Below are 24711 nucleotides of genomic sequence, written 5' to 3' on the forward strand. Positions count from 1 at the left end.
CACGTGGGATAACCTGATCACTTTGTATCCTCCCCAGCACTTAGAACAGTGTTGGCTCAGTGGAAACAGCCCGGGCTTTGGAGTCAGAGGTCATAGGTTCAAATCCCGGCTCCACCAATTGTCAGCAGTGCGACTTTGGGCAAGTCACTTAACTTCTCTGTGCCTCAGTTACCTCATCTGTAAAATGGGGATTAAGACTGTGAGCCCCATGGGGGATAACCTGATCACCTTGTATCCTCCCCAGCACTTAGAACAGTGCTTTGCACATAGTAAGCACTTAACAAATACCAAAATTATTATTATTATTATTATTATTATTATTATTATTGGCACATAGTAAGCATTTAATAAATGCCATTATTATTATTATTATTATTATTATTATTATTATTACCACCACACCGATGCCGATTATTACCACCACACCATCCAAATCACCTCTGGAACCTAAAGCAGTCCCTTTTGACATGTCCACAGTTTTTTTGATGACATTTGTTAAGCGCCTACTATGTGTTAAATGCTGTTCTATGCGCCAGGGTAGGTACGAAGTGAAATTAGGTCAGACACAGTCTCTGTCTTGCATGGGGCTCACAGCTCTTTCTGGACAGGGAATGTGTCTGATTATTGTTCTAGTACACTCTCCCAAGTGATTAGTACAGTTCTTTGCACACGACAAGCGCTCAATAATGATAATAATAATAATGATGATGATGGTATTTGTTATGCGCTTACTATGTGCCAAGCACTGTTCTAAGTGCAGGGGAAGATACAAAGTCATTCATTCATTCATTCGAATTTATTGAGCGCTTACTGTGTGCAGAACACTGTACTAAGCGCTTTGGAAGTACAAGTTGGCACACAGTAAGTGCTCAATAAATATGATTGAATGAATATAGAGACGGTACCTACCCAACAACGGGCTCACAGTCTAGAAGGGGGAGACAGACAACAAAACAAAACATGTGGACAGGTGTCAAGTCACCAGAACAAATAGAATAAAAGCAGCTTGTCCCATGTGGGGCTCACAGTCTTCATCCCCATTTTACAGACTGAGGTAACTGAGGCCCAGAGAAGTTAAGTGAGTTGCCCCAAGTCACACAGCAGACAAGAGCCGTGATTAGAACCCATGACATCTGACTCCCAAGCCTGAGCTCTTTCCACTGAGCCACGCTGCTTTTCTGCTCAAGAAATCTGATTGATTAGAGAAGCAGTGTGGCTCAGTGGAAAGAGCACGGGCTTTGGAGTCAGAGGTCATGGGTTCGAATTCCGACTCCACCATGTCTGTTGTGTGATCTTGGGCAAGTCACTTAACCTCTCTGGGCCTCAGTTACCTCATCTGTAAAATGGGGATTAAGACTGTGTGCCCCACGTGGGACAACCTGATCACCCTGTATCCTCCCCAGCACTTAGAACAGTGCTTTGCACATAGTAAGTGCTTAACAAATGCCAATTATTATTATTATTATTATTATTGAATAAATCTGACTGAATGAACCCCTTACCGATCAGTGATACTGTGAATTAAATTGGTGTCTAGGTCCATTAGCACATCATAGCAATCGTTTCCCACAGGAAACAGCCGGTTACCACGTGGACGGGAAGGGTTTGCTGTTTTTCGACCGAACCGCATCGCTCTGGCGACGGAGGCCGACCCGACGTCGGAGGGCTTGGACGCTCGGATGTTGAAGCGCCGATAGCTGAGACCCCGGATGGTGACCAGGATATACAGGTCGTAGGCAGCTGGAGAGTCGGTAGAGTTTTGGATCTGTAAATTCAATTCAATTTAATCATATTTATTGAGCCCTTACTGTGTGCAAAGCACTGAACTAAGCGCTTGGGAGAGGACAAGCCCCTTCCTTCCCCTCCCCCTCGTCCCCCTCTCCATCCCCCCCATCTTACCTCCTTCCCTTCCCCACAGCACCTGTTTATATGTATATATGTTTGTACATATTTATTACTCTATTTATTTATTTATTTATTTTGCTTGTACATATCTATTCTATTTATTTTATTTTGTTAGTATGTTTGGTTTTGTTCTCTGTCTTCCCCTTTTAGACTGTGAGCCCACTGTTGGGTAGTGACTGTCTCTATATGTTGCCAACTTGTACTTCCCAAGCGCTTAGTACAGTGCTCTGCACATAGTAAGCGCTCAATAAATATGATTGATGATGATGATGATGATGATGATGATTACTCTATTTATTTATTTTACTTGTACATATCTATTCTATTTATTTTATTTTGTTAGTATGTTTGGTTTTGTTCTCTGTCTTCCCCTTTTAGACTGTGAGCCCACTGTTGGGTAGGGACTGTCTCTATATGTTGCCAATTTGTACTTCCCAAGCGCTTAGTACAGTGCGCTGCACATAGTAAGCGCTCAATAAATACGATTGATGATGATGATGATGATGATGATTACTCTATTTATTTATTTATTTTACTTGTACATATCTATTCTATTTATTTTATTTTGTTAGTATGTTTGGTTTTGTTCTCTGTCTCCCCCTTCTAGACTGTGAGCCCTTTGTTGGGTAGGGACCGTCTCTATATGTTGCCAACTTGTACTTCCCAAGTGCTTAGTACAGTGCTCTGCACACAGTAAGTGCTCAATAAATACGATTGATTGATTGACAATATAATAACAAACAGACACATTCCCCGTCTGCAACGAGCTCACAGTCTTAGAAGACAGAGCTCGTTTCAGGAATTCCCCCATCAGATTGAAGAGGGCCATGCCAAAGTTGCTTCAAACTGGTTCCAGTAACTTTGCATTCATCGAGTGGTCCAAATATTCCAGAGAACTCACTTGGGTAAAATGTCAGATTATTATTTTATTAGTAGTGTTAATAATAATAATAGTGATGGTATTTGTTAAGCGCTTACTAGGTGCCAAGCACTGTTCTAAGTGCTGGGATAGATACAAGGTTATCAGGTTGTCTCACTTGGGGCTCACAATCTCGATCCCCATTTTACAGATGAGGTAGCTGAGGCACAGAGAAGTTAAGTGACTTGCCCAAGGTCACACAGCTGACAAGTGGTGGAGTCGGGATTAGAACCCATGACCTCTGAATCCCAAGCCCGTGCTCTTTCCACTAAGCCACGCTGCTTCTCTGGCAGTAATTATTCTCATCATTACTGGTTTTTTTACGGTATTTGTTAAGTACTTACTATGCGCCACACAATGGACTGAGGCTGGGGCATCAGTTTGAAACAGCGTGGCCTAAGTGGAAAGAGCCCGGGCTTGGGAGTCGGAAGGTCCTGGGTTCTAATCCTGACCCACCATTTGTCGGCTGTGTGACCTTGGACAAGTCACTTCACTGGCCCCAGTTAACGCTGGGAGAAGCAGCATGGCTTAGTGGAAAGAGCACGGATTTGGGAGTCAGAGGGCGTGGGTTCTAATCCCGACTCCGCCACCTGTCTGCTGTGTGACCTTGGGCAAGCCACTTAACTTCTCTGTGCCTCAGTTACCTCATCTGTAAAATGGGGATTAAGACTATGAGCCCCACATGGGGCAACCTGATTACCTTGTATCTCCCCCAATGCTTAGAACAGTGCTTGGCACATAGTGAGCGCTTAACAAATACCATCATCATCATTATTATTATCACCTCATCTGTCAAACAGGGATTAAGACTGGGAGCCCCGTGTAGGACACGGATTGTAACCAACCTTAGTAGTCTGTAGCTACCCCAGCGCTTAGTACAGTGTCTGGCACACAGTCAGCACTTAAATAAACAAATTTCTAGATTGCGAGCCTGTTGTTGGGTAGGGGCCGTCCCTATATGTTGCCAACTTGTACTTCCCAAGCGCTTAGTACAGTACTGTGCACACAGTAAGCGCTCAATAAATACGATTGAATGAATGAATGAAACACCATTTTAAAAAATACCTGGGCAGGCACGGGGTACCCGAGCTCATCGAAGACGCTGACTTCCACGTAGTCCAGGGAAACCGTAACAAAAGTCGTGATGGTCCAGGCCAAAGGATTATAAACCACTGCGTAATAGTCACCGTTTCTAGAACCTTGCCACAAACGAGAAGAGAAAAAGGAATCCCCTTTGACAACTAAAAAAGTCAAGTAGGTGGGAGCAATATTCTTCAGGGCTGCCGTATGACGGCAGAGAAGCAGCGTGGCTCAGTGAAAAGAGCCTGGGATTGGGAGTCAGAGGATGTAGGTCCTAAATGCAGCTCCACTACTTGTCAGCTGTGTGACCTTGGGCAACCCACTTAACTTCTCTGTGCCTCAGTTACCGCATCTGCAAAATGGGGATTGAGACTGTGAGCCCCACGTGGGACAATGTGATTATACTGTACCTGTCCCAGTGCTTAGAGCAGTGTTGGGCACATAGTAATTGCTTAACAAATACCACCATTATTATTATTTCTCCACTTGAATCAATTTCCAGGTAGTATTCAGTAATAATAATAATAATAATGGCATTTATTAAGCGATTACTATGTGCAAAGCACTGTTCTAAGCCCTGGGGATTTTACAAGGTGATCTGGTTGTCCCACATGGGGTTCACAGTCTTAATCCCCATTTTAAAGATGAGGTAACTGAGGCCCAGAGAAGTGAAGTGACTTGCCCAAAGTCACATAGCTGACAAGTGGCGGAGCCAGGATTTGAACCCATGACCCCTGACTCCAAAGCCCGGGCTTTTTCCACTGAGCCATGCTGCTTCCCATTTTAGTGAGCGCTTATAGCCTGTTGTGGGCAGAGAGACTGTCTCTGTCTCTGAATTGTTCTTTCCAAGCACTTAGTACAGTGCTCTGCACACAGTAAGCGCTCAATAAATACAATTGAATGAATGAATGAATGACAGAGCATGGTACTGATTGCTTGGGGGAATGTCACGGAATTAGTAGGCACAGTCCCTGCCCTCAAGCAGTTTACATTCTAGCAGGGGAAAACTGACCCTGGAAACTGACCAGGGGAAAGTAAATGACTGATAAGAAATAATGGAGAATAATAATAATAATAATAATAATAATAATAATAATAATAATTGTATTTGTTAAGCACTTACTATGTGCCAAGAACTGTTCTAAGCATTGGGGAAGACACAAGATAATCCGGTTGTCCCATGTGGGGCTCACAGTCTTTATCCCCATTTTACAGATGAGGTAACTGAGGCACAGAGAAGTTAAGTGGGTTGCCCAAGGTCACACAGCTGACAAGTGATGGAGTGGGGATTAGAACCCATGACCTCTGACTCCCAAGCTTGCGCTCTTTCCACTAAGCTATGCTGCTTCTGATAATGATAATGATATATAATGATAATGACAACGTATAGTATAGTACAATGATAATAGCTGCGGTCTTCGATAATAGTAATAATAATGACAATAATGATAATAATAATAATAATAATAGTACTTGTTAATCGCTTACTATGTGCCAGGCACTGTTCTAAGCCCTGGGGTAGATACAAGCTAATCAGCTTGGATACAATCCCTGTCCCACATGGGGCTCACAGCCTTAATCCCCATTTTACAGATGAGGGAACTGAGGCCCAGAGAATTTATTTATTTTTATAAAGCAATAATAATAATAATGGCATTTATTAAGCGCTTACTATGTGCAAAGCACTGTTCTAAGTGTTGGGGAGGTTACAAGGCAATCAGGTTGTCCCACAGGGGGCTCACAGTCTTAACCCGCATTTTACAGATGAGGGAACTGAGGCCCAGAGAAGTGAAGAGACTCGCCCACGGTCACACAGCGGACGAGTGGCGGAGCCGGGATTAGAACCCATGACCTCTGACTCCCAAGCCCGGGCTCTTGACACTGAGCTACGCTGCTTCTGTCATTCATTCACGAGGATGGGAGCAAAATGTCTGTGACCCCTACCTTGTCTGCCGGAATTGTTGTCATCAACGGAAGCTTGTGCCTTTTCCTTCTCCTCCTCTTGGACCATGTTGGATATAATGGACGCCATCAGCTTCTTCACAGCACGCATTCCTTCCATTAAGTTCTTCATGTACATGTCTCGCACCTTGGGGGACTCGGTGCCTGTTATGCCATCGTGATGCTGAACCTTGAGGAATCAATCGATCAATCCATCGGGGGCATTTATTGAGCGCTTCCTAGAAGCCGTGGGGCTCAGTGGATAGAGCACGGACTTGGGAGGAACAATAAAACAGACACATTCCCCGCCCGCAGTGAGCTTATAGTCTGTGCTCGCTTCGGCAGCACATATACTAAAATTGGAACGATACAGAGGAGATTAGCATGGCCCCTGCGCAAGGACGACATGCAAATTCGTGAAGCGTTCCATATTTTTCAAGGCCCTACTTAGTGCTCACCTCCTCCAGGAGGCCTTCCCAGACTGAGCCCCTTCCTTCCTCTACCCCTCGTCCCCCTCTCCATCCCCCCCATCTTACCTCCTTCCCTTCCCCACAGCACCTGTATATATGTATATATGTTTGTACATATTTATTACTCTATTTATTTTACTTGTACATATCTATTCTATTTATTTTATTTTGTTAGTATGTTTGGTTTTGTTCTCTGTCTCACCCTTTTAGACTGTGAGCCCACTGTTGGGTAGGGACTGTCTCTATACGTTGCCAATTTGTACTTCCCAAGCGCTTAGTACAGTGCTCTGCACATAGTAAGCGCCCAATAAGTACGATTGATGATGATGATAGAGGCGAGCTTACAGGAGAGAAGCAGCATGGCCTAGTGGTTAGAGCCTGGGCGTCGGAAGGGCCTGGCATCTAATCCCTGCTCCGCCACTTATCTGCTGCGTGACCTTGGACGAGTCACTTCTCCCTGCCTCAGATTCCTCCCCTGTAAAATGGGGATGAAGAATGTGGGCCGGGGACTGTGTCCAACCCGATTATCTTATATCTACCCCAGCGCGTAGAACAGCGCATGACGCATAGTAAGTGCTGAACCATTACCAGAATTACTGTTATTATCAGGGAACTGTAGTAAGCGCTTTGGAGAGACAGAGGAAGAGCACGGAGTCAGAAGGACCTGGGTTCTAATTCCGGACCCTCCACTTGTCCGCTTGTGGGATCTTGGGCAAGTCCCTTTAATGATAATAATAATAATAATGATGATGGTATTTGTTGAGCTCTTTCTATGTGCCACGCACTGTTCTAAGCTCTGAGGTAGATACAAGGCAATCAGGTTGTCCCAGTCATAATCCCCATTTTACAGATGAGGCAACTGAGGCCCGGAGAAGTGAACCCATGACCTCTGACTCCAAAGCCAGGGCTCTTTCCACTGAGCCACGCTGCTTCCCATTTAGTGAGCGCTTGTAGCCTGCTGTAGGCAGAAACTGTCTCTGTTTCTGAATTGTTCTTTCCACGCACTTAGTACAGTGCTCTGCACACAGTAAGCACTCAATAAATACAATTGAAGGAATGATTAGAACCCATGAACTCTGACTCCCAAGCTAGGGCTCTTTCCACTAAGCCACACTGCTTCCCATGAAGCACAATGAAGTGTTTCCCTTCACTTCTCTGTGCCTTAGTTACTTCATCTGTAAAATGGGGATTAAGAGGGTGAGCCCCATGTGTGATAAGAAACTGTGTCTACCTTGACTGACTTGAATCAACCTCGGTACTTAAAATACTGCTTGGCACATAGGAAGTGCTTAACAAGTACCACTATTATGATGATTATTAATAATAATAATTGCTATTGATTGAGCACTTACTGAATGCAGAGAATCAATCATATTTATGAGTGCTTTCCATGTGCAGAGCACTGTACTAAGGGCACTGTACTAAGCCCCCCCTTTCCTCTTCTCCCACTTGCTTCTGCGTCACCCTGACTTGCTCCCTTTCTTCATCCTCCCTCCCAGCCCCACACCATTTATAATAATAATCATAATGACATTTGTTAAGCGTTTACTATGTGCAAAGCACTGTTCTAAGCGCTGGGGGAATACAAGGTGATCAGGTTGTCCCACGGGGGGCTCACAGTCTTAATCTGTGATTATATATCCCTGTATATGTATATATGTTTGTACATATTTATTACTCTATTTATTTATCTTACTTGTACATATATATTCTATTTATTTTATTTTGTTATTATGTTTGGTTTTGTTCTCTGTCTCCCGCTTCTAGACTGTGAGCCCACTGTTGGGTAGGGACTGTCTCTATGTGTTGCCAACTTGTACTTCCCAAGCGCTTAGTACAGTGCTCTGCACATAGTAAGCGCTCAATAAATACGATTGATTGATTAATCCCCATTTTCCAGATGAAGTAACTGAGGCCCAGAGAAGTGAAGTGACTTGCCCAAAGTAACACAGCTGACAAGTGGCGGAGTCGGGATTAGAACCCATGACCTCTGGCTCCCAAGCCCGTGCTCTTTCCACTGAGCCATGCTGCTTCTCTTATGTCCCTACCTGTCATTTATTTCTACTAACGTCTGTCTCTATTTATTACTCTATTTATTTATTTATTTTATTTGTACATATTTATTTATTTTATTTTTGTTAATATGTTTTGTTTTGTTGTCTGTCTCCCCCTTCTAGACTGTGAGCCCGCTGTTGGGTAGGGACCGTCTCTATATGTTGCCAACTTGTACTTCCCAAGTGCTTGGTACAGTGCTCTGCACACAGTAAGCGCTCAATAAATACGATTGAATGAATGAATGAATGTCTCCCACTTTGGACTGTCAAATCGTTGTGGGCAGGGAATATGTCTGTTTATTGTTGTATTGTATTCTCCCAAGCGCTTAGTACAGAAGCACAGAAGCACAGAAGCAGTGTGGCTCAATGGAAAGAGCACAGGCTTTGGAATCAGAGGTCATGGGTTCAAATTCCGGCTGCCAATTGTCAGCTCTGTGACTTTGGGCAAGTCACTTCACTTCTCTGGGTCTCAGTTCCTTCATCTGTAAAATGGGGATTAAACCTGTGAGCCCCCCGTGGGACAACCTGATAATCTTGTAACCTCCCCAGTGCTTAGAACAGTGCCTTGCACTTAGTAAGCGCTTAACAAATACCATCATTATTATTATTATTACAGTGATCTGCACACGAGGAGCACTCAATAAATATGATTGAAAAGGGATGAAGACTGTGAGCCTCATGTGGGACAGGGACTGTGTCCAACCCGATTTGCTTGTATCCACCCCAGTACTTAGTCCAGTGCCTGGCACATAGTAAGCACTTTTATTATTATTATTATCATCATCATCATCAATCGTATTTATTGAGCGCTTACTGTGTGCAGAGCACTGTACTAAGCGCGTGGGAAGTACAAGTTGGCAACATATAGAGACAGTCCCTACCCAACAGTGGGCTCACAGTCTAAAAGGGGGAGACAGAGAACAAAGCCAAACATACTAACAAAATAAAATAAATAGAATAGATATGTACAAGTAAAATAAATAAATAATAGAGTAATAAATATGTACAAACATATATACATATATACAGGTATATATTATGAATCTTATTATTCATTCATTCATTCAATCGCATTTCTTGAGCGTTTACTGTGTGCACAGCACTGTACTAAGCGCTTGGGAAGTACAAGTTGGCAACAACTTATTATTATTAACATTCCCTGCCCACAATGAACTTCCAGTCAGGATTCACACTTCAAGTCTACAGAAGTGGCGTCAGTGCTTGGGGGAGAGCAAAACAGTAGAGGCAGCGTGGTTCAGTGGAAAGAGCCCGGGCTTTGGAGTCAGAGGCCGTGGGTTCAAATCCCGGCTCCGCCACTTAGCTGTGTGACTTTGGGCAAGTCACTTCTCTGGGCCTCAGTTACCTCATCTGTAAAACGGGGATGAAGACTGTGAGAGCCCCATGTGGGACAACCTGATCACCTTGGAACCTCCCCAGCGCTTAGAACAGTGCTTTGCACATAGTAAGCGCTTAATACATGCCATCATTATTATTATTATATTATATTATATATTATAGTATATTATATATTACATTATATTACATTATATTATGTATATATTATGTACATCTCTGCCCCTGCTCTCTCCCCCTCCCTCCAGGCTCGCATCTCCTCCTGCCTTCAGGACATCTCCATCTGGATGTCCGCCCGCCACCTAAAGCTCAACATGTCGAAGACTGAGCTCCTTGTCTTCCCTCCCAAACCCTGCCCTCTCCCTGACTTTCTCGTCACTGTAGGCGGCACTACCATCCTCCCCGTCTCACAAGCCCGCAACCTTGGTGTCATCCTCGACTCCGCTCTCTCATTCACCCCTCACATCCAAGCCGTCACCAAAACCTGCCGGTTTCAGCTCCGCAACATTGCCAAGATCCGCCCTTTCCTCTCCATCCAAACCGCTACCCTACTCGTTCAAGCTCTCATCCTATCCCGTCTGGACTACTGCACCAGCCTTCTCTCTGATCTCCCATCCTCGTGTCTCTCTCCACTTCAATCCATACTTCATGCTGCTGCCCGGATTATCTTTGTCCAGAAACGCTCTGGACATATCACTCCCCTCCTCAAAAACCTCCAATGGCTACCGATCAATCTGCGCATCAGGCAGAAACTCCTCACCCTGGGCTTCAAGGCTGTCCATCCCCTCGCCCCCTCCTACCTCACCTCCCTTCTCTCCTTCTCCTGCCCAGCCCGCACCCTCCGCTCCTCCACCACTAATCTCCTCACTGTACCTCGCTCTCGCCTGTCCCGCCATCGACCCCCGGCCCACGTCATCCCCCGGGCCTGGAATGTCCTCCCTCTGCCCATCCGCCAAGCTAGCTCTCTTCCTCGGCCCTACTGAGAGCTCACCTCCTCCAGGAGGCCTTCCCAGACTGAGCCCCTTCCTTCCTCTCCCCCTTGTCCCCCTCTCCATCCCCCTCATCTTACCTCCTTCCCTTCCCCACAGCACCTGTATATATGTATATATGGTTGTACATATTTATTACTCTATTTATTTATTTATTTATTTATTTTACTTGTACATTTCTATCCTCCTTATTTTATTTTGTTGGTATGTTTGGTTCTGTTCTCTGTCTCCCCCTTTTAGACTGTGAGCCCACTGTTGGGTAGGGACTGTCTCTAGGTGATGCCAATTTGTACTTCCCAAGCGCTTAGTACAGTGCTCTGCACATAGTAAGCGCTCAATAAATACGATTGATTGATTATATTATATTATATTATAATTATATTATATATTATATTATTTTATATTATTATTATTAATAAATACGATTGATGATGATGATTATTATTATTATTTAGGCGGATGCTAAGAGGTGAGTCCGAGGGGGTGAGCTGCCGTGGTCCCTGACGTCCGGCGGCCAATCAATCAATCAATCAATCGTATTTATTGAGCGCTTACTTATGTGCAGAGCACTGTACTAAGCGCTTGGGAAGTACAAATTGGCAACACATAGAGACAGTCCCTACCCAACAGTGGGCTCACAGTCTAAAAGGGGGAGACAGAGAACAAAACCAAACATACCAACAAAATAAAATAAATAGGATAGAAATGTACAAGTAAAATAAATAAATAAATAAATAAATAGAGTAATAAATATGTGCAACCATATATACATATATACAGGTGCTGTGGGGAAGGGAAGGAGGTAAGACGGGGGGATGGAGAGGCGGACGAGGGGGAGAGGAAGGAAGGGGCTCAGTCTGGGAAGGCCTCCTGGAGGAGGTGAGCTCTCAGCAGGGCCTTGAAGGGAGGAAGAGAGCTAGCTCGGCGGAGGGGCAGAGGGATTGGGGGCATTCCAGGCCCGGAGGAACCTGGAGCCGGGGGCCAACATTCGCTTACCTCGGACACGGCCCAACGGAGGCTGCGGAGCTGCTGCAGGGCCCAGGCGGGATCCACGGTGCCGGGAGAGGCCGTCCGGAGGGAGCGGGTCAGCATGGACTCCGCCGCCCAAAGCAGGGCGCTGGCCCTCCGAGCCCGGCCCTTCAGCTGGCCGCGGGATGCGTAGAATCCACTCCACGCTTGGAACGCTTCTGGGGGAGAACCGGAGGAAAGCCGTGAAAACCCCACCCGGCCGGGCTTCCTGGAGGAGGCGTGCAGTACCGGCCTGCTTTAGGGGAAAGAGACCGGGCTTGGGAATCAGGGGGCATGGGTTCTAATCCCGGCTCCGCCACTTGGCAGCTGTGTGGCTTTGGGCCAGTCACTTCATCATCATCAATCGTATTTACTGAGCGCTTACTGTGCGCAGAGCACTGTAGTAAGCGCTTCACTTCTCTGTGCCTCAGTTACCTCATCTGGGAAATGTGGAGAAAGACCGTGCGCCCCGCGTGGGACAACCTGATCACCTTGTATCTAACCTAGCGCTTAGAACAGTGCTTGGCACATGGTAAGCGCTTCACAAATACCACAATTATTATTATTATTATTCTCTGGGCCTCAGTTGCCTCATCTGTAAAATGGGGGTTAAGACTGTGAGCCCCATGTGGGACAACCTGATCACCTTGTATCTCCCCCAGTGCCTAGATCAGGCTCGCCACATAATAAGTGCTTAACAATACCATCATTATTATTATTATTGTTGTTACCAAGAGTTTGGGAGAGTCCGTCAGTCGGTCGATCGTATTTATCGAGCTCTTACTGTGTGCAGAGCACTGTACTAAACGCTTGGGAGAAGACAATGTAACAATATAACAGCCTCATATTTAGTAAGCACTTACTGTGTGCAGAGCACTGTATTAAGTCCTGGGAAAAAATAAAGAGGTGGGAGGTAGACACAGTACTTGCTAAGCCTTTACTACGAGTCAGTCATTCATTCAATCGTATCTACTGAGGACTGTGTGCAGGCACTGTACTAAACGCTTGGGAGAGTACAGTGTAACAATATAACAGCCTCATATTTAGTAAGCACATACTGTGTGCAGAGCACTGTACTAAGTCCTGGGAAAAAATAAAGAGGTGGGAGGTAGACACGGTACTTGCTAAGCCTTCACTATGAGTCAATCATTCATTCAATCGTATCTACTGAGGACTGCGTGCAGAGCACTGTACTAAGCGCTTGGGGGAGTTCACTATAACAATAAACAGACACATGCCCTGTCCACAACAAGCTTAAAACGCTGTACTGAATTCCAGGGCAGTTCCAAGAGAACTGGATCGGATACAGTCTACGTCCCTTGTGTCGCTCAGAGTGCAAGGGAGAGAGAGAAGAGGCGCTTTAATTCCCCATTTTTACAGATTAGGAAACTGAGGCAAAGAGAAGCTAAGTTACTTGCCCAAGGCCCCTCTAGACTGTAAGCTCATTGTGGGCAGGGACTGTGTCTTTTTATTGTTATACTCTACTCTCTCAAGCACGGAGTACAGTGCACTGCACACAGTAAATGCTCAATAAATACGACTCAAGGAACCAAGTGGCCACCCTGGGATTAGAACCCAGGCCTCTTGGCCCTCAGGCCTGTTATCTTTCCACTTTCCATACTGTTAGAGCTACTATTATGATTATTGTATTTGTTAAACTCTTTCTATTTTCCAAACACTGTGCTAAGCGCTGGGGTAGGTACAATCAGATCAGACATGGTGCCTGCCTCAAACCCAGTTCACGATTTATGGGGGAGGGAGAAGAAGTATTTGTGTGTGTGTGTGTATATATGTGTGTGTGTGTGTGTGTGTGTGTGTATATATATATATATATATAGGAGGCCTTCCCAGACTGAGCCCCTTCCTTCCTCTCCCCCTCGTCCCCCTCTCCATCCCCCCATCTTACTTCCTTCCCTTCCCCACAGCACCTGTATATATGTATATATGCTTGTACATATTTATTACTCTATTTATTTATTTATTTATTTATTTTACTTGTACATATCTATTCTATTTATTTTATTTTGTTAGTATGTTTGGTTTTGTTCTCTGTCTCCCCCTTTTAGACTGTGAGCCCACTGTTGGGTAGGGACTGTCTCTATATGTTGCCAACTTGTACTTCCCAAGCGCTTAGTACAGTGCTCTGCACACAGTAAGCGCTCAATAAATACAATTGATGATGATGATATATATACACACACATATACACACACACACATATATACATGTGTACATATATATACATATATGCATAAGTATATACACATATGTATGTGTGTGTATATATATGCATATATATACACACACAAACATATACACACACACACACATATTCACAAATATCTTTCTCCCAGCCCCACAGCACTTAAGTCTGTATCTGAAATTATTTATATTAATGTCTGTCTCCTCCCTCTAGACTGGAAGCTCATTGTGAACAAGGAATGTCTGTTGATTGTTACTATTACTACTAATACTACTAATAATGTTACTTGGTAAGCACTTACTCTGTGCCAAGCACTGTTCTGAGCACTGGGGTAGATTCAAGTTAATTGAGTTGGACACAGTCCCTGACCCCCATGGGGTTCCCTCTCTCACTCCCCAGTTTTCGGATGAGGGAACTGAGGCCCAGAGAAATGAAGTAACTTGCCCAAAGTCACACAGCAGACAAGCGGTGGAGCCGGAATTAGAACCCAGCTCCTTCTGCCTCCCAGCCCTGTGCTCTATCCACTAGACCACACTGCTGTTGGGTAGGGACTGTCTCTATATGTTGCCAACTTGTACTTCCCAAGCGCTTAGTACAGTGCTCTGCACACAGTAAGCACTCAATAAATACGATTGATTGATTGATTCTACTGTTTTACTGTTATATAATAATAATAATAATGGTATTTATTAAGCACTTACTATGTGCAAAGCACTGTTCTAAGCACTCGGGAGGTTACAAGGTGATCAGGTTGTCCCACGGGGGGGGGTCACAGTTTTAATCCCCATTTGATTTTACAGATGAGGTAACTGAGGTCCAGAGAAGTGAAGTGACTTGCCCAAAGTCATACAGCTGACAATTGGCGGAGTCGGGATTTGAACCCACGACCTCTGACTCCAAAGCCCGTGCTCTTTCCACTGAGCCACGCTGCTTCTTATACTGCTTCTATTGTTATGCCACACTCTCCCAAGCGCTTATTACAGTGCTCTGCACACAGTAAGCACTCAATAAATATGACTGAATGAATAAAGATGTGAATGAAGTCTAGAGAATGGCATGGGCTGGGGGTGAAAGGGGGAGAGAAAGGATAGCTCTTTCACCATCATCATCATCATCATCAATCGTATTTATTGAGCTCTTACTATGTGCAGAGCACTGTACTAAGTGCTTGGGAAGTACAAATTGGTAACATATAGAGACAGTCCCTACCCAACAGTGGGCTCACAGTCTAAACGGGGGAGACAGAGAACAAAACCAAAGATACTAACAAAATAAAATAAATAGAATAGATATGTACAAATAAAATAAATAGAGTAATAAATATGTACAAACATATATACATATATACAGGTGCTGTGGGGAAGGGAAGGAGGTAAGATGGGGGGATGGAGAGGGGGACGAGGGGGAGAGGAAGGAGGGGCTCAGTCTGGGAAGGCCTCCTGGAGGAGGTGAGCTCTCAGCAGGGCCTTGAAGGGAGGAAGAGAGCTAGCTTGGCGGATGGGCAGAGGGAGGGAGGGCATTCCAGGCCCGGGGGATGACGTGGGCCGGGGGTCGATGGGGGGACAGGTGAGAGTGAGGTACGGTGAGGAGATTAGCGGCAGAGGAGCGGAGGGTGCAGGCTGGGCTGGAGAAGGAGAGAAGGGAGGTGGGGTAGGAGGGGGTGAGGTGATGGACAGCCTTGAAGCCCAGGATGAGGAGCTCTTTCAGTACCTGTCGAATAAGGCAGAAAGTCCTGATGGTTCCGGACGGTCCACACAGCCTTCCTCTGGAAAACGGCCCGGAAGTAATCTCCCAGAGTGGCGTACTGCACCGTGACTCCAAACTGGTCCACCCGCTCATTGATGTAGTCAAGCAGACGGTCCATGTTGGAGTACTGAACCGATGCGTTAAAGAACTGTTTGTCGCATCCCTGTCAGGCACAGAGGAGAACAGAATGGTTCATTTTCAGGAGCTAATACTACTACTACCACCAATAATGATGGCATTTATTAAGCGCTAATATATATATCTATGTATATATGTTTGTACATATTTGTTACTCTATTTATTTTACTTGTACATATCTATTCTATTTATTTTATTTTGTTAGTATGTTTGGTTTTGTTCTCTGTCTCCCCCTTTTAGACTGTGAGCCCACTGTTGGGTAGGGACTGTCTCTAGATGTTGCCAACTTGTACTTCCCAAGCGCTTAGTACAGTGCTCTGCACACAGTAAGCGCTCAATAAATACGATTGATGATGATGATGCTTACTATGTGCAGAGCACTGTTCTAAGTGCTGGGGAGGTTACAAGGTGATCAGGCTGTCCCACGGGGGGCTCACAGTCTTAATCCCCATTTTACAGATGAGGGAACTGAGGCACAGAGAAGTTAAGTGCTTCTTAACTTCTCCCCCTCGTTCCCCTCTCCATCCCCCCGTCTTACCTCCTTCCCTTCCCCAAAGCACCTGTATATATGTATATATGTTTGTACATAGTTATTACTCTATTTATTTATTTATTTATTTATTTTACTTGTACATATCCATCCTATTTATTTTATTCTGTTGGTATGTTTGGTTTTGTTCTCTGTCTCCCCCTTCTAGACTGTGAGCCCACTGATGGGTAGGGACTGTCTCTATATGTTGCCAACTTGTACTTCCCAAGTGCTTAGTACAGTGCTCTGCACACAGTAAGCTCTCAATAAATACGAATGATTGGTTGATTAAGAGACTTGCCCAAAGTCACACAGCTGACAATTGGCAGAGCGGGGATTTGAACTGGCTTCCCCAAGGTCACACAGCTGACAAGTGGCGGAGCCGGGATTCAAACCCATGACCTCTGACTCCCAAGCCCTCGCTCTTTCCACTGAGCCACACTGCTTCCCCGAGGTCTTCCTGACACCTAGCCCATGCTCTATCCACTAAGCCATGCTGCTTTCATAGTAAGCGCTTAAAAAAGACCATTGGAAACAAAAACACTATTGACTGATAACCTAGGGGCAAAATATGTATCAGCCTCCTCTCCGATCTCCCATCCTCCTGTCTCTCCCCACTTCAATCCATACTTCACGCCGCTGCCCGGATTGTCTTTGTCCAGAAATACTCTGGGCATGTTACTCTCCTCCTCAAAAATCTCCAGGGGCTACCAATCAACCTACGCATCAGGCAGAAACTCGTCACCCTGGGCTTCAAGGCTGTCCATCCCCTCGCCCCCTCCTACCTCACCTCCCTTCTCTCCTTCTCCAGCCCAGCCCGCACCCTCCGCTCCTCTGCCACTAATCTCCTCATCGTGCCTCGTTCTCGGCTGTCCCACCATCGACCCCCAGCCCACGTCCTCCCCCGTGGCCTGGAATGCCCTCCCTCTGCCCATCCGCCAAGCTAGCTCTCTTCCTCCCTTCAAGGCCCTGCTGAGAGCTCACCTCCTCCAGGAGGCCTTCCCAGGCTGAACCCCCTCCTTCCTCTCCCCATCCTTCCCCTCTCCATCCCCCCGCCTTACCTCCTTCCCTTCCCCACAGCACCTGCATATATGTATATATGTTTGTACGTATTTATTACTCTATTTATTTATTTTACTTGTACATATTTATTCTATTTATTTTATTTTGTTAATATGTTTTGTTTTGTTCTTTGTTTCCCCCTTCTAGACTGTGAGCCCACTGTTGGGTAGGGACCATCTCTATGTTGCCAACTTGTACTTCCCAAGTGCTTAGTACAGTGCTCTGCACACAGTAAGCGCTCAATAAATACGATTGAATGAATGAATGAATGAATGAATGAACCCATCTGGTTCATCCCCATCTCTGTTCAACCCACAGGTTGCCGCTGTCCTCTCTCGACCTTATTCATTCATTCAATTGTATTTACTGAGCGCTTACTGTGTGCAGAGCACTGGACTAACGTCTCTATATGTTGCCAACTTGTACTTCCCAAGCGCTTAGTACAGTGCTCTGCACACAGTAAGCACTCAATAAATACGATTGAATGAATGAATGAATGACTAAGCGCTTGGAAAGTACAAATTGGCAACATATAGAGATGGTCCCTACCCAACAATGGGATCACAGTCTAGGAGGAGGAGACAGACAACAAAACAAAACAGGTAGACAGTCCTGCCCTTCTTGGAAAATAAGCAGGAACTGCCAGGATGGATTTCAATCAGTCAATCAATCAATCAATCAATCAATCGTATTTATTGAGCGCTTACTATGTGCAGAGCACTGTACTAAGCGCTTGGGAAGTACAAATTGGCATCACATAGAGACAGTCCCTACCCAACAGTGGGCTCACAGTCTAAAAGAGTGGGCTCACAGTCTAAAAGGGCTGCCCCCATCCACTGCCCCCATCGCCTGGAGGGGTGCTTCTTCTGTGCTTTATCAGGAAAAGGAAAATAATCGGACTGACCTTATTTTCTCTTTCCCAAATATTCTGAATCTAGACTGTAAGCTCGCTGAGGGCAGGGGATGGGTCAGTTTATTGTTATAATAATGATGGGATTTGTTAAGCGCTTACTATGTGCTGAGCACTGTACTAAGCACTGGGGTGGAGTCAAGCAAATCGGGTTGGACGCAGTCCCTCTCCCACGTGGGGCTCACAGTCTCAATCCCCATTTGACAGATGAGGGAACTGAGGCTCGGAAAAGTGAAGTGACTTGACCAAGGTCACACAGCAGACACCGGGCGGAGCTGATTCCCAGGCCCATACTCTATCACTACACCTTCCCAAGCGCTTAGTACAATGCTCTGCACATAGTAAGCATGCAATAAATATCACTGATTAAATGATTTACTCTATCAAATCACAGAAACCATGGGCTGATGAAGATAATAATAATAATAATAATAATAATAATAATAATGGCATTTATTAAGCGCTTACTATGTGCAAAGCACTGTTCTAAGCACTGGGGAGGTTACAAGGTGATCAGATTGTCCCACGGGGGCTCACAGTCTTAATCCCCATTGTACAGATGAGGTAACTGAGGCACAGAGAAGTTAAGTGACTTGCCCAAAGTCACACAGCTGACAATTGGCAGAGCCGGGATTTGAACCCATGACCTCTGACTCCAAATCCCTGGCTCTTTGCACTGCATCTGAGCACTTGAAATGACATTTTGTCAATATTCATTCATTCAATAGTATTTACTGAGCATTACTGGGTGCAGAGCACTGTACTAAGCGCTTGCTCCTCTTGGCCCTGGGCAGAGGGCTTGGTGTGACTTTCTCCATTTGAAAGGGATGAAATCAGGACAAAGCAGTGTGGCTCAATGGAAAGAGCACAGACTTTGGAGTCAGAGGTCATGGGTTCAAATCCCGCCTCCGCCACTTGTCAGCTGTGTGACTTTGGGCAAGTCACTTCACTTCTCTGGGCCTCAGTTACCTCATCTGTAAAATGGAGATGAAGACTGTGAGCCCCCTTGGGACCACTTGATCACCTTGTAACCTCCCCAGCGCTTAGAACAGTGCCTTGCACATAGTAAGCGCTTAATAAATGCCATCATTATTATTATTATTATTATTAAAGCGCATGTTCTGTGGCTTGTTCAAGGTCACAGAAAATTGAACTCCAGGTGCCCAGGGAAAAAAAATCGCTGCTTGCTCTCCAACTGATTACTTTTCATGGCAAATATTTAATTCTCCCCCTTCTAGACTGTGAGCCCACTGTTGGGTAGGGACCATCTCTATAAGTTGCCAACTTGTACTTCCCAAGTGCTTAGTACAGTGCTCTGCACACAGTAAGCGCTCAATAAATACAATCGATTGATTAATTAGATTTCAAGCCTGGGCTACCCTGAGGTGAATGAATAGCAACTGGACTGGAGTGTGGAGAGACAGCCAGTCCATCGTATTTATTGAGCGCTTACTGTGCCTCAGATACCTCCATCTGTAAAGTGATCCCAGACTAATCCCAGACTAAACCCCCTTTTTCCTCAGCTCCCCCACCCCTCCGCCCGGACTCGCACCCTTTGCTTAACGCTCCCTCCCAGCCCCACAGCACTTGTGTATATATGCACATATTTTTAATTCTATTTATTTATATTACTGCCTGTTTACTTGTTTTGATGTGTATAGATCCATAATTCTATTTATTTAAATTGATGCCTGTTTACTTGTTTGGATGTCTGTCTCCCCCCTTCTAGACTGTGAGCCTGTTGTTGGGTAGGGATTGTCTCTCTTTATTGCTGAATTGTACTTCCCAAGTGCTTAGGACAGTGCTCTGCACACAGTAAGCGCTCAATAAATATGATCGAATGAATGAATGAATAAAATGGGGATTGAGACCGTGAGCCCCATGTGGGACAGGGATTGTGTTTAACTGGATTTACTTGTATCCACCCCAGCACTTTGTAATAATAATAATAATGGCATTTGTTAAGCGCTTACTATGTGCAAAGCCCTGTTCTAAGCATTCTAATAGCATTCTAAGCTATTACTCTATTTTTTTATTTATTACTCTATTTATTTATTTTACTTGTACATATCTATTCTATTCATTTTATTTTGTTAATATGTTTTGTTTTGTTCTCTGTCTCCCCCTTCTAGACTGTGAGCCCACTGCTGGGTAGGGACCGTCTCTATATGTTGCCAACTTGTACTTCCCAAGCGCTTAGTACAGTGCTCTGCACACAGTAAGCGCTCAATAAATACCATTGATTGATTGATTGGGGTGGATACAAGGTGACCAGGTTGTCCCACACGGGGCTCACAGTCTTAATCCCCATAGTACAGTGCCTGTCACATAGTAAGCACCCAACAAATACCATAATTATTATTAAGCGTTTACTATGTGTCTGGCATTGTATTAAGTGCCACTGTAGAGATAAGTTAACCGGGTTGGCTCCGGTCCGTGTCCCGAATAGGGCTCACAGTCTTAATCCCCATTTTACCGAAGAGGTCACTGAGGCCCAGAGAAGGGAAGTGATTTGCCCAAGGTCACTCAGCAGACAAGTGGCAGAGTCAGAATTAGAACCTAGGTCCTTTGACTCCCAAGGCCTATGCTCTGTCCACTAGGCCCTCACTGCTTGTCGGTGATATTTACTAAGTGCTTACTATGTGGCAGAGCGCTGTACTAAGCGCTAGGGAGAGTACAATACATTAGCAGGCACGTTCTCTGCCAATAATTTCCAACTTACCCATGGCCAGAGGACATCGTCTGTGGCGAACCAAGCTGCTCTCTCTTTAATGTTTGCCACCATGGTCTGTGCATAGAGGTCAATGGTGGCATTGGTGACCGGGACACTCATGTTTGGGTAAATGCCATCTTTTGGAGGATTTGGGAAGACGGCAACACCATTCCAATAAAATCCAGACCTTCGGGAAAAACCAAACGGTTACAGCTATTTCATTAGAGAGAGGACGGCGAAACCATTCCAATGAAATCTGGACCTTCGGGAAAAACCAAACAGTTTCAGCAGTTTCAGTTTAGAGAAGCAAGCAGCCCCATTCCAATAAAATCCAGGCCTTCAGGAAAATCAAATGGTTACGGCAGTTTCATTGTAGAGAAGATGGCAACACCATCCCAAGTGTTGGATCTGCAGGAAAACCAAATAGTTACACCAATCTTGTTATGGGGAAGACAGCAACACCAATCCAATAGATCAAGACTCTACGCCACGCACTATACTAAGCACTGGGGTGGAAACAAGCAAATCGGGGTGGACACAGTCCTTTTCCCACGTAGGGCTAACAGTCTCATTCTCTATTTTACACTTGAGAGAAGCAGCGTGGCTCAGTGGAAAGAGCCCGGGCTTTAGAGTCAGAGGTCATGGGTTCAAATCCCAGCTCCGCCAATTGTCAGCTGTGTGACTTTGGGCAAGTCACTTAACTTCTCTGTGCCTCAGTTACCTCATCTGTAAAATGGGGATTAAGACTGTGAGCCCCCTGAGGGACAACCTGATCCAACCTGATCACTTTGTTACCTCCCCAGCGCTTAGAACAGTGCTTTGCACATAGTAAGTGCTTAATAAATGCCATTATTATTATTATTATTATGAGGGAACTGAGCCCAGAGAAGTGAAGTGACTTGCTTAAGATCACACAGCAGACAAGTCTCATTGATCCCCACCAAGGTTACCCACACTGGTCTCCACACAGGTTACCCATATTGGCCACCACACACAGGTTTCCCACAGCGTATTCACCTGAGGCACAGAGAAGTAAAGTGACTTGCTCAAGGTCACATGGCAGACAAATGGTGGAGCCAGGATTAGAACCCATGACCTTCTGACTCCCAAGCTCATGCTCTCTCCACTATGAGAGAAGACGGCAGCAACGATTCAATGGATCCAGACCTTCAGGGAATCCAAATGGTTATGGCCATTTCACTGTAGAGTACATAATAACAATAATAGTAATGACGGTATTTGTTAAGCGCTTACTATGTGCTGAGCACTGTTCTAAGCATTGGGGGAGATACAAGGTAATCAGGTTGTCCCACATGGGGCTCACAGTCTTAATACCCATTTTCCAGATAAGGTCACTGAGGCCCAGAGAAGTTACGTGACTTGCCCAAAGTCACGCAGCTGAAAAGTGGCGGAGTCGGGATTAGAACCCACGACCTCTGACTCCCAAGCCCGATTTCTTTCCACTAAGCCACGCTGCAAAACCATCCCAATCAAGTCCGGATCTTCCGGAAAACCAAATGGTTACTGTGATTTCGTTAGAGGGAAGACAGCAAATCTGCATCTTCAGGAAAATCAAATGGTTAGAGCAATTTCATTATAGAGAAGACCGGAGAGAGAAAATAGGTTGTCTTTAAACATATTTTATGCTTTTTGGCTCATTTCTGATGCTCTGCAGAAAATTGGTCAGCCATGTTAGGCTACTTAATGATGGTATTTATTAAGCATTTTGGCTCAGTGGAAAGAGCCCAGGCTTGGGAGTCAGAGGTCATGGGTTCAAATCCCGGCTCCACAACTTGTCAGCTGTGTGACTTTGGGTAAGTCACTTCACTTCTGTGGGCCTCAGTTACCTCATTTGTAAAATGGGGATTGACTGTGAGGCCCCGTGGGAGAACCTGATCACTTTGTAGCCTCTCCAGAGCTTTGAACAGTGTTTTGCTTAACAATGCCATTATTATTATTATTATTATTATGATGATGATGATGTTCTAAGCCCTAAGACGATTAGAATGACCACGGTCCCCGTCCCATTTGCTGCTCACAGTCAAAGGAAGGAGAAGGGGAATCTGATCCCCACTGTACAGATGAGGAATCTGAGGCACAGAGAAGTGACTTGTCCCAAGCTCGCAGAGAAGGCAGATGGCCTGCTTAATGCTGGTCTCCTTCACCTTCTTCTTCTTTTTTAATTGTATCTGTTAACCACTTTCTACATGCCAGGCACTGTACTAAACGCTTGTTTTGTTGTCTGTCTCCCCTTCTAGACTGTGAGCCCGTTGCTGGGTAGGGACCATATCTATATATCGCTATATATATTTTGATATATATATATATATATATATATGTTGCTATATATATTTTTTAATGGGCTCTGCAGGTTCCTGTGGTTGGCCAAAGGTTTTATTTGAAATTCAGGCTCTTGCAGTGCATAGGTTAAGCCCCGAGGGGACTTGCAAGTTACATTTTAAAACAGTTTAGGGCTTTCCCCTTATTCAGGCATAATAATTTGGAATCCTCTGGACTATTTGCTGGATCCTACCTTAACCGAGGAACATTGTGAAACTGACCCTTCTTCCATAAAGCATGCTCCAACTATGCTGTTTGGACTGACTGCTATTGGGGGAAATAGGAAATGTCTTTTGACACTACATGTCTGTGTGGATAGAGAGCAATGTGATATAATAATAATTATGGTATTGATTAATCATACTAATGCCTGCCTCCCACTTGTACATATCTACTCTATTTTATTTTGTTAATATGTTTGGTTTTGTTCTCTGTCTCCCCCTTCTAGACTGTGAGCCCACTGTTGGGTAGGGACTGTCTCTATATGTTGCCAACTTGTACTTCCCAAGCACTTAGTACAGTGTTCTGCACACAGTAAGCGCTCAATAAATACGATTGATTGATTGATTGATTGGTTGATTGCTCTGCACACAGTAAGCGCTCAATAAATACGATGAATGAATGGGTAGATCCAAGCTAATCACGTTGGACAGAGTCCCCGTCCCACGTAGGGCTCACAATCTTAATCCCCACTTTCCAGATGAGGTAACAGAGGCCCAGAGAAGTGCAATGACTTGTTCAAGGTCTGACAGCAGACAGAACCCAGGTCCTCCTGACCCTCGGGACCGTGCTCTACTTCCCAGGCCGGGCTGCTTAAGCCAAAAGCTACTGTCCTCCCCTAAATACCCAAATTTAGCCTTGAAAACCTCCCTTGGTGTTGGCAGACTTTAGTGCACTCGCTCGGTACCTAAAGGTGCCAAGCATTCCCTGACCCCCTGGATTTTTCCCAACGTGCAACATGACAAGCAACATGACCTAGTGGAAATCCACCGATCTACGCTATCTATTGAGAGCTTAATACAGGCAGAGTACTTCATGAACAGCAGAATATGACACAATCAATCAATCAATCGTATTTATTGAGCACTTAGTGTGTGCAGAGCACTGTACTAAGCGATTGGGAAGTACAACCTGGCAACATATAGAGACAACAGTGGGCTCACAGTCTAGAAGGGGGAGACAGAGAACAACAGAATTAGCAGTTACGTTCCCTGCCCATAACGATTTTACCGCCTACAGGGAAATAGCACAAACCTGGGAGTCAGAGGATTCATTCAATCCTATTTATTGAATGCTTACTGTGTGAAGAGCACTGTACTAAGCGCTTGGGAGGATCTGGGTTCTAATCCCA

The 24711-nt window shown here is 45.1% G+C and overlaps 1 protein-coding gene and 1 non-coding gene across 2 annotated transcripts in view; one reads left to right on the top strand and one right to left on the bottom strand.

Moving 5' to 3' along the window:
• Positions 1 to 24711, bottom strand: part of MAN2B2 (mannosidase alpha class 2B member 2) — a 92462-nt gene that overhangs the window by 42859 nt on the left and 24892 nt on the right. Inside the window, exons 6-11 of the mRNA XM_038745766.1 lie at positions 21030 to 21207; positions 15633 to 15831; positions 11708 to 11898; positions 5849 to 6035; positions 3890 to 4023; positions 1503 to 1765 (exon numbers count right to left, since the gene is read on the bottom strand). Of these exons, the coding sequence (XP_038601694.1) occupies positions 1503 to 1765; positions 3890 to 4023; positions 5849 to 6035; positions 11708 to 11898; positions 15633 to 15831; positions 21030 to 21207 (1152 nt within the window). The remainder of the gene's footprint in view (positions 1 to 1502; positions 1766 to 3889; positions 4024 to 5848; positions 6036 to 11707; positions 11899 to 15632; positions 15832 to 21029; positions 21208 to 24711) is intronic.
• On the top strand, positions 6175 to 6281 carry LOC119927903. Its single transcript, XR_005450869.1, has one exon. It is a non-coding gene; the product is annotated as a U6 spliceosomal RNA (small nuclear RNA).

The sequence above is a fragment of the Tachyglossus aculeatus genome, chromosome 4 (genome assembly GCF_015852505.1).
Source record: "Tachyglossus aculeatus isolate mTacAcu1 chromosome 4, mTacAcu1.pri, whole genome shotgun sequence".
Classification (NCBI taxonomy): Eukaryota; Metazoa; Chordata; class Mammalia; order Monotremata; family Tachyglossidae; genus Tachyglossus; species Tachyglossus aculeatus.